General features: G+C 39.7%; 1 protein-coding gene across 4 annotated transcripts in view; it reads left to right on the top strand.

The window, feature by feature from the left end:
• Positions 1-335: 335 nt before the first annotated feature.
• The window catches only part of NAB1 (NGFI-A binding protein 1), a 45,214-nt gene continuing 34,411 nt past the window's right edge, over positions 336-11,138 (top strand). For 2 of the 4 annotated variants that reach the window (XM_029934230.1, XM_029934229.1), the window contains exon 1: positions 9,982-10,819. In XM_029934230.1, coding sequence (XP_029790090.1) covers positions 10,001-10,819 — 819 coding nt within the window. In that variant the 5' untranslated portion in view covers positions 9,982-10,000. Of the gene's footprint in view, positions 566-9,981; positions 10,820-11,138 lie in introns of those variants that run through there. The other 2 variants (XM_029934228.1, XM_029934227.1) reach the window with 2 other exon arrangements.

Below are 11,138 nucleotides of genomic sequence, written 5' to 3'. Positions count from 1 at the left end.
ACCGGCGTCGCCGGGCCGCGCGGGCACTCGGGGGCCGGCGTCCTGGGGAGCGGGCCCCGCGCGGCCGCCACCGGAAGGAGAGGGCGGCATCTGGCTCGTGTGGGCGATTCCCGGAGAAATTCGGTGCGCCGGGGCAGCGAGGAGAGGGCGAGCAAGGCGGCGGGCCTGGGTTGTGCGTTTTCCCTCCGAGAAAGCCGGGGGTGCGAGTCCATTCTCCGAACGCGACTGGGGTCGTCGCGCGGGGCTCGGGGATGCGTGCTGTTTTGTGCGTGGTGGGTGTTCTTGCCGGCCCCTGAGTTTTGCCGCCACCTCCCCCAGGGGCAGAATCTTTTTGTTGGTTTGTTTACTTTACAAAAATGTTGCACTCAGGCTTAATTTTTGTCCTGGGTACCCTCTCGTTCCGAATGTAGTTTTCTTTTTAAAAGCGGAAGGAGAGTTTTGTTTGGAAGTGGCTTACAGAAACTTGGCACCGAGGTGCAGGCAGGGAAGCGAGAGACTCGTGCTCGCTAAGGCCGAGCGTGGAATCTGCAAACACATGTGGGACATAGAAGCCTTGGATGCAGAGGTGTGTGACCTTATTCATGAAGAAATATTGCAAGTGCTATAAGATTTATGGTTTTCATCCTCAGAGTTCGTAAGGCTTAAGACGTGAAACGACACTTACAAGTAAACCTAAATATTCTAAGGTCTTGGAAAAGGATAATAGAGTTGGAAAATGCAGTTACAGATTCGCAGACCCAAGTTTGCAGCAGGTGATCAGAAGGAGTCTTTGACTCGCATCTAGCTTTATCCCACCACACTCGTGGGATCCGGAAGGCATAGAAAATTTGGGGGTAGCTGTCAATGTCAAATTGCATCCGAAGAATTGATTTGGAGTAACCTGTCACTACCAATTGGTTTGCCAGTGACGTGTCTGCAAACTTAAGGAGTGCAAAGATCAGAAGCTGAGAGGGAAATTCTCAGATCTTGTTTAAAAATATTTTGGCAGTTTTAATAGATAATATTAGATTGCATAGGAACAGAAGAACAGAATTTAAAATAGATTAGTCACGTAGGAAATGCTAGGCTGTTTTGTTAGAAAAGTGTGCACACAGTGAATTACTTTTTCAGATTTTCACTTTTTTGACGATTTTCCCTTGTAAAACATACCAAATTATGACACGTCACAATTTATGTGTGGGTTTTAAGAAGAAATATTGGGAAAGGATGTATAGGACTTTCTCTATTTTGGGTGAAGGCTTTAAAAGAGCTGCTTCTAACCTAAGTGCCTGTAAAAGTGGACTCTTAGATTCAAAGTTATCTTTTTCCTCCATTTTTCAGTATCATTTGAGACTTAATATTGTCCTTTAATTAAGCTTAAAAATTATGTTATCCTTCTAGGTATTAATATATATAGAGGGCCTCTTAAGAATGTATAAGCTGTCTGGCACGGTCAGCTTTCTTTATTCTCGCTGGGGTATTGTTGAATGCTGAAAAATTAGTCTTGAAAGAAAATAATTTCAAGGAACCATGGACAAGTTTCTTGTTTTAATTTTATTTAGCATCTTGCACAAAAGTTAATACGCCATTCTGGTATTAGAAAAAGTTCCTTGTTTCTGGTGTTTCTCTGTTATATGTGAATGAATCCATAGTAATAATAAAAACATTGAGACATTGTAGATTTTTAATTTTGTTTCATTCTGTAATTAAAATGACAGAAATCTTTAGGAATACTACACCTGATAAAAGAAAATTTACTGAGTTTATATGTCTAATAAGTAATTTGATGTATTAATTAAATCTCATCCTTTTTCAGAATTATTAATACAACTTAATATCAGCTAAAATAATTTAAAATTTTCCTTTTTTTTGTGATTACTAAGTAACAGCCCATTTTGCTATAGGAAAGTTAATAGATTTTCATTCCTTTGAGATCAGTTAAAGCATCTGATATTTTAATCACACTTTAAGTACATAGTGGTTTATTATTAAAGATTTTGGGGGGTTGCGTTGTGGATGCTCTGAAAGAAGAAATGTATTACAAAGTGAGAGAGACCTTTGAAGAATCTGTTGCATGAACTTTATTTAAAGTAAAAGGTAGTTAGATGGAAACAAATATGTCAGGTTTGTGTGTCCCCTGACCTAGACCCTATTCTAAGACTTGGGTCTCCTATATTCCGGTAGAAGTCTATTTTTGTTGGTGAATTTCACGTGCTTTATGTATATGATGTTTTATGTTTATATTACTTTCATGGAAAGGACCGTTTTATAATATGTTTTGAACAGTTTGATCCTGCTAATGTATAGTTGTCTTGCATATGAATATCTCATGATGCAGTATTTAAAATCTATTAAGGAATAAATAATCCCCATTCAGGCATAATAAAAGGTTGCTAGCCCCTTTGCTTTGGATTTAGTTTTATCTTACCTGCTTCTTTAATACTTTACAGTAGAATGAACACTAGCACCGTTATGATATTAAATGCAAATTTCCTTTTTGATCTGACATGTTCAAAAAACTAGTACAATAGTAGAATGTCTTAAACTCTCTTAAACTTAATAATGGAACAAGTGGGAAATCAGAGAAGTTGATGCTGGGAAAAAATAGTAATCCTCATCTTGTCAGAATTCTCACAGCTAAAACATACCATTAAGCTTTCAAACAGTTTGTCATTTCTCAATACATTCTATTTAGGGGGCTGCACGTTAATTTGCACAGTACGTTGATTTAATTTTAAAGAGAAATTTCTGAAAAAAGTGGTAACATATATATACACTACATGCATTCTACATGCTCAGAGGACAATGTTTCTTGAATGATTTGGCTCTGAGTTAATTGAGGAATTTTCAGCCATATCCTATAAAATACCTGTTGGTATTCTAGTTAAGTTAATGCATAGTCATGTTTAATTGCAAAAATAAGTCTAATCTTTTCTAATTTAATAGATTAAACTTAGGCATTAAATACTTTCATTAGAATTTTAAGGGGTAAGACATTTTCCTCCAGCTTCATTCAGAAATCAGAAAAATCAATAGGAGGGAACATTCTAAGTTTCCCAAGTTACCATTCATATTTATTGGGAGCTATATGTTTAATCATAGCTAGGACAGTAATGAAATCGAAAATACCTTAAGATCACTAAATGCTTACTAATAAATTGCTTAAGTAAATTATTTGGTACTTGGAACATACAGGAGTTAGTGCCTAGGCCAAGTCTGCAGTCTTAAATATAAGCCATGATGTAACTAAATTATTTCAGCTTGAGTTCTAGAACTAGGACGAAAGAATTCATTTCCTAGACTTAAGGCTCATCCATCCCTAAGCCCTGTTCTGGCTTTTCATAAACCTTTTGTGTTTCAACCTGTGGTATAGGCAGTGAAGCCTTCTCACCAGGCTTCAAGTACCCTCAAGCTACAGTCTTCCAAACTTGGTGGTACTTCAGAGGCTTTAAATGTGGTCTCTACCCTCAGGTTTCCTGTTCCTTCCTTACCATTTCCAGTCCCTATCTTTCATTCCCTTGGCACACACTGGATCTCATCTAGATGTTAAGACGAAAACAATCTGGTGGAACTAATTCACCTTAATCTGTAAATGACTCATGAGCTAAGTTCCCAAGTTTTTTCACATGTTTTATAAATCTGTAAGAAGCTGCTGTTAACTTAGACAATTTTAAAGTAAAAATTTCATGCTGTGTTGGAAGGAAGGAATTTATAGTCCTTTGCATAAAAAATAAGTCATTTTACTGGGATTTTGCCCTTGCTTTCTCCTCACTCCTCGAAGAGTTTCTCCTTTGGAATGCTACAGACTTCATAAAAGTGTGTATATTTCCTATGCCATGAAGAGGAGGATTCACAAGTAGTGATTATGAATCCATTTGATATTTGTTATTTGAGGATAGCTTCTAGTGCATTTTATTTGTAGAAACAGAGGGAAAAGACAATCTTTCATGGTCTCTTAAAATGCAGGTGCTGTCACTGGACTAACACATGAAGTATATTCTGATGCTAACCATGTGTAGTTTCTGTATCAGAATGCATCCTTTGGTCTCTTGGAAAAATAGCCATGTTACGGGTATCAAGCATACAGCCTTCGGAGAAAGAAATACTGAGGAGGAGAGAATGTAGGAGATTAGAGAGAGAGTAGTAGCTAGATTGGAGATCCTGCAGGACACCCATTTACACAGAGAGCATCCCTTTTGGAATATGAAAAGGGGCTGCTGATCAAAGTTTGTCTCAAATGTTGGGTTTTATTTAATAGTCGCCTTTATAGAGACGATATTCTACACTGAGCACTTTGCTAGGAGTAGAGGGGGAAAACAGACGGAGGAGACCAGTTCCTACCCTCAGGGAGCCTGTAGCCAGCGGGTCACCCATTGTGCAGAGCCCAGTGGGTTACTTCTCTATTCTGTGGCTTCAAAATAGCATTTATCACAGTGTGTAAGGGCTTATCTGTCTTCCTTCTCCCTCTTAACTCATTCCCCATGAAGGGTCCTCTTTCTTCTAGGTCCCCAGGACTAAGTCAGTAACTGGCATATTTGAATAAGTGGGGGGAAAATGAGAGAAAGTAAATAGTGTGGGAGTTCAGATAAGGGAGAGGACACCTACACCAAGGGGATGTGGGAAAGGCTTTATGGAAAAGGCCAGTGGAGGTGGGTGGGAGGGAGTGTGCCTGGCAGGGGCAGGGAAGTGGGAGGCACATTCGAGGAATGCCCGGTGTATCTGTTTGGCATGAGCACAGGGGCATGTTTGGGACCAGAGAGAAAGCTGGAAAGGTAGGTGTTGGTCTGGGATGCCTCTGTGAGTAGTTGGCATTTCTTTCCCTTGCAGTGGGGAAATTTACATAGATGGAGTAAAGATCCACACCTGTACTTTAGGAAGATAAAGTTGGTATTGCAGTGTGAGCTATATTGAAGGTAAGGGGAAGCTGTTTTTTTTTTTAATTAAAAATTTTTTTTAATGTTTATTTTTGACAGAGACAGAGTGTGAGTGGGGGAGGGACAGAGAGCGAGGGGAGACACAGAATCTGAAGCAGACTCCAGGCATTGGGCTGTTAGCACAGAGCCTGACATGGTGCTGGAACCCATGAACCATGAAATCATGAAATCATGACCTGAGCCGAAGTTTGATGCTTATCCAACTGAGCCACTCAGGTGGCTGTTGGAGGAACCATTTTCAAAGTTGAAGCAAAAAGCAGTCATAACTAGAATTAGGTGCTTTTGAGGCAATGAAAGGAAAAGGGAGGTCATATGGTTTAAAGAGATGAAGATTTGAGGCAGGAAGAGGAAAACAAAGATGAAACAGTAGTGGTGCAACTAAAGAAAAAGGAGCTGGAAGAGATTTGGGAGTATGGAAGAAAGGAAGAAAATGTGAGGTTTGATAATCTCCAGGTAGTAGTTGAAGTGCAAAATTATCAGAAAAATGATTTGGTCTGATGATGGTTCTCATACTTTTCAGTTATGAGGAGCAATTTTTAAATTGAAAAGTTGCAAATATTCATTGATAATTTTTAGTGTTGATTGAGAAACACTGTAATGACAACAGCTACTATGAATTCGACAGCTACACGTTTAAAAGTTTATTATTTTATTAAATCACGAAGTGTTTATTTACTTTCATTTGCAGAGTAGATCTGTGTGAGAAGCATGTTTTTTACTCACTAGCCAGTGTTTGCTGGACATTTGCCAGTAACCCCGTGGCCCCTGGTACCTGTCCAATCTACAGGTAACGATTTGGAGGGAGTCTGCTATTTGTGATAATTGAAGCCCGGGAATGGTTGAGATTCTCTTTTGATGGAGAATATGGAAAGACCATAGAAAAGAGACTTAATATAAAAGTTTAGAGAACTCTTGCACTTAGGGAAGCCATCGCCATTACCAAAGTCAGGTATAGAGCATTTCATGTAGTTCTGTCAAGCTGCAGAGAGGGTAAAGAGAGACCAATGATAACTCAACAGCTACTTGAGAGTTTTGATAGAGTTATAGGACCAGAAGGCAGGCTGAAGCTTCTTGGAATGGATTGAGGCAGGTTTAAAGGAATGGTTCTTTTCTCTAGTGACCAGTGAAGGCCTCTGTCCTACACTAAATGCCCAACACCCCTGCTTGGAGAATGTCAGAGAGGTTGTGTTTCCTATAGCCATGTTAATTAAGTGCTTCATTGTGGTTCAAGGAGAAAATAGGAGTTGACCAGTCAAGTTTTCTGGGCCAAGCTAACCCCTTATATTATTGAGCATAATTCAAATCTGACAGATGACTGATCCTATCCAGTAAGGAGGCAAAGTGAGTTTCATTTTTAAGGTTCTGGAACAGTTATTACCATTAAAAATAGATAAATGAATAACAAACGACAACAAATGGACTCGAATCCATTGTTAATTCCTCTTCCTCTTGAACTGACCAGGCTGAGAACATTTAAGCTAGTACAAGTGGAGGTTTGCTGTAGATAGGCAGCAGGCCTTTGGTTTAGATTTTGAATACAGTAAAATTAGTAACGGACTTCTCTTCACTTTGGAATTCTTAAAAAGGTCAGACTCAGCATGGTTTCCCAGCCTCCTGCAAAGGCCAGGTAGTAGTAGTTTTCAGCAGAGTAGATTTACTATACTATTAGCTACTTGCATATTGTGTCATTGTTTGGATTTTTTTATATTTACTTCAGATTGGAGAGATGCAGATAGAAGCTTGCTCTTGATTTATTTGACCTTCATGTTGAAGCATGAATAGATACAGTGTTTGTAAAAACAAAATCTCATAAGAATTTTCTTTTAAATCAAATCAAGTTAATGTATGAAGTGGTGGGTGTTTAAATTACCACAACAGGCTATTGTAGGAAACTGAAACATTCTCCTAAAGCAAAAGCCTAAGGAGAAAACTCCTTTCCCAGCAGCCAGTGTGGGCCTTTCGAAGCCTCCTGGGACTCCAAAGAGTTCACTTATTTATCTTTCCTCTGGTATCTTGGCTTTGGAAATGCACATTTGGTCCTATCAGTCATTACAGAGGCAGTATAATAATTACTACTTTCTTACTGGCACTGCTTTTTTACCCCTTTAGGAATTAGAGGGTTTCCTTTCTTTCTAGGTAAAGATGAGAAAGGGCAGACATCTTAAATTAATATTTTCCAAACTTACAGACTTCATGTCAGAAGAATAAAATTTAAGTTTGGGTCTTTAGTTCTTAATTTTTTTCTCTTTTATATTTGTCTAACATATATGTATTTCTATTGCTAATAAAAAGATTCAAAAATGATTCTTATAGGTTTTCTCATGTAGTCTTTCCTTTGTTCCATAATTGGGGAAGATCACATGATGAGATCATCATTGACACCACAAACCTTGCAAAGTTATAGTCCTTTTTTAAAAAAGATTGTGTACCTGAATTTTTTTAATTTTGTATACTCTTGAGTTGAAAGTCTTTGAAGCTCTTGCATTAGGTGTATGATGGGAAAGGAAGTTTCCTTTCTTCTACCTCAGACACTTTCCAGAAGTCCTTCTATTTGGTATAATGTAGTTCAACACAGACTTTATCTTGTATCTATAGTTCTGAAGAACTGTGTTCCTAGGGTTCGTGTCCAGCTGAATGATATACTCTCTCCCTGGAGAGGCTCCCTGGAGTGGGAGGGCGAGCGGATCCTCTTGTGGGTGATTTGGAAGATGCAAGAATGTTTTTATCCAGAGGACTGAGGTGGAATGAATATGAAGGTAGACTAAAAAAATCTGGATGATCACAATATGTAGGAGTTGGTGTTGCCCAGAAGGTGTACTAAATAGGGATCTTCCAGTGTCTTTTGCCAAATTTACCGAATCATGGGAGTCTCCTAGGGTACAATCCAGTGACATAGGAAATTTAGTAGCACCCCAAGTGATACCCTGGGTATTAACAGAAAACTGCTGCTCCCCAATTCAGTCTTTTTTTTATACCCCTTATAAAGGGATATAATCCTTGGTGACAGGTCATCAAGTCAACTGGCAATACCCTTGTAAAATAAAGAATCATAAAATTTGAGGAGGTCACTAGTTGATCCAAGCAGATTGTGGATGACACAGGGGTTCCCAGAAGTCAGTCCTTAGGGTGTTAGGAAGCTACGTTCTTATTGAATGGGATGACTGAGACTAGAATTTCCTATAGCATTCTGGTTGACGACATAAAACAGAAGTCCCAGATTTGGTGACCTCCTGGCCTTTAGAGATGTTCCTCATACTCCTCTGCTTGTGTTATCTCCCAGTTAACTGTTGCTCTGGACAGTTTGAGTTGAGAGTGGAGCTTCCATTTTCCTCTGATGTACATCCTCTTTTGGCCTTCTGTAACTTTCTCCATGGAGGGATTTAGGGTCCTTTTTCATCCTAAAGGTGCCATTTGATTATAACATGTTTGTTTCTCTTAAATGGAAGTACTCTTCTTTGTATGTGGGAGATCTGCAGGCAACTGTGAATAATTTTTAAAGGCTGATAAGAGGTCAAGAAATACTTTGCTGGGTCTTGTTCTGTCTCTTTACAAGCAGGCTTCTCTGTCTTGATTGGGTTCTAAACATAAGTTTCTTCCTGGACTCTGTCTTAGGCTCACCGCTGTTTCTTTGGAGGGCTCTTCCACACTCCCTTTTTCCATCCTGTATCTCTAAACGTTATACACACTTAGACTCCAGTCTGTTACTTTGCATGCAGGGCAGATCTATTTAAGCATTATACTTTATGCCATCTTCAAGTGCCATATGTTTGAAAGAGAATCTCATCATCTTGATTTTTCTGTATCCCCCATGCCTGTTGTGGTTCTTAGACTGTGCAGTCCTATAGTCATCTTCTTTTCTTCATGGAATAGAAAGTGTCAAAAAAAAAATGGTAGCCATTTCCTCTCCTTCATAACTTACATCAAAGTGGTCACCACTTTGTCATTTATTTGTTTGAATTTTTCCTGCTTCTCTTTTCTTTGGTTCTTAAATATACCACCACATTCTATCTTCTCACATCTAATTCATATTGAAATCTGTCTTCCTCTTCCTGCCAGACTAACCTTGCTAATTTTTGTTCATAAAATAGGAATTACTATACCAATCTCGCAGGGCTTTTGAGAGGATTGAAGATCTTCTTTGACTTATTGTTGGGGTTACATTCCCATAAGTTGTAACATATCATGCATTGAAATGCATTTAAATACACTTAACCCAACTGAACATCATTGCTTAACCTAGCCAACCTTAAATGTGCTCAGAACACTTACATTGGCTTACAGTTGGGCAAAACCTAGTTTATAATAAAGTGTTGAATATCCATGTAATTTATTGAATACTGTACTGAAAGTGAAAAACAGTGGTTGGTATGGGTACAGAATGATTGTAAGCTTATCAGTTGTTATGCTCATGATTGTGTGGCTGACTGAGAGCGTTGACTCACTCCTGCTACCCATCATTACGAGAGAGTATTGCTAGCCCAGGAAAAGATCAAAATTCAAAATTCGAAGCATGGTTCTACTGAATGATTTTGGCTTTTGCACCATTGCAGAATTGAAAAATCGTTGTCAGACCTGTTAATTGGGGACCATCTGTAGGTTTAATGTAAGGTATTTGTCATATTGTCTGATGCAAAGTAAGTATTTGGCAAATGGTGGCATGATATACTTATTATGTCCTTCTAAATTTGATTATCCTTCACTTCACTTCTGTATCCATACCGTGGAAGCAGCAAGATGAATGGTCAAAGATAAAGGATATAGAGCGCTGTACGCCTTGGTTTGAGTCCTTAGACTTCTGCTTAACTAGTTGTGAGATTTGAGGCAAATTACTTATGTTCTTTATATTTTTCACTTTAAAATGGAAACAATTATATTGACTACCAGGATTGGTAGGAGGATAAAATGAGAACTTATGTAGAGGGGGATGCTCCTTAACAGTCAGTTGCTGTGCAAATGCTCCTTGTCTTTGCTCTTCTCACCCTGTGTTTGTAAATCCTGTTGTGTCTAAAAAACAGGTTTAAGAATTTTGGAGCAAGTGTGATGAGTATTTCCTCTCTTATTCTTGCAGGTTAAGTTCATCCACAGTAATGGCCACGGCCTTACCCAGGACCCTGGGGGAGCTGCAGCTGTATAGAATACTACAAAAAGCCAATCTGCTTTCTTACTTTGATGCCTTTATTCAACAAGGTGGTGACGATGTCCAGCAACTCTGTGAAGCTGGAGAAGAGGAATTCTTGGAGATCATGGCACTTGTGGGCATGGCTAGCAAACCCCTTCATGTCAGAAGGCTACAGAAAGCTTTGAGAGACTGGGTTACAAACCCTGGCCTCTTCAATCAGCCACTGACTTCCCTGCCGGTCAGTAGCATACCCATCTATAAGTTACCGGAGGGATCACCCACGTGGCTGGGGATATCCTGCAACAGTTATGAGAGGAGTAGCAATGCCCGGGAACCTCATTTAAAAATCCCCAAGTGCGCCGCCACCACCTGTGTGCAGAGCTTGGGACAGGGGAAATCAGACGTGGTGGGGAGCTTAGTGCTGCAGGGTATCGGGGAGTCCAGACTCTGGCAAGGCCACCACGCCAGCGAGAGCGAGCACAGCCTCTCCCCGGCCGACCTTGGCTCCCCCGCTTCCCCGAAGGAAAGCAGCGAGGCCCTGGACGCTGCGGCGGCGCTCTCAGTGGCCGAGTGCGTGGAGCGGATGGCCCCCACGCTGCCGAAAAGTGACTTGAATGAAGTGAGAGAGCTGCTGAAAACCAACAAGAAGTTGGCCAAAATGATCGGGCACATCTTTGAGATGAGTGACGATGATCCACACAAAGAGGAAGAAATTCGAAAGTACAGTGCGATATATGGCAGATTTGACTCCAAGAGAAAGGACGGGAAACATCTCACGCTTCATGAGGTAAAAAGCCCACGTTTTTCTTTGTGTGTGGTGGGTTTTGTTTCTTAGAGGTAAGTTAGGTAATATTTTGCAGCAAAGGAGGTACACTCCCTGAAAGCAGTGTTAAAAACCTTTAGGTGTTCACAAAATATGAACTCTTATGAAAATAGACCTTGTTAATTGTGCAGGGGTGTTTTTGTGTTGGACTCACACATGTTGAGCTTTGGAACTACTGTGTAGGGGGACTTTTAGAAAAAAAGAATTTAAGCAGGGAAAGCATAAAATCTGTGCACTTACAAGGCAGTTTGTTTTTTAATTAAGAAATAAAATAGGATTTTAA

This window comes from Suricata suricatta, chromosome 3 (assembly GCF_006229205.1).
Source record: "Suricata suricatta isolate VVHF042 chromosome 3, meerkat_22Aug2017_6uvM2_HiC, whole genome shotgun sequence".
In the NCBI taxonomy this organism is placed as follows: Eukaryota; Metazoa; Chordata; class Mammalia; order Carnivora; family Herpestidae; genus Suricata; species Suricata suricatta.
Note: the sequence above shows the minus strand (reverse complement) of the source record. Positions and strands in the feature narration are given on the sequence as shown.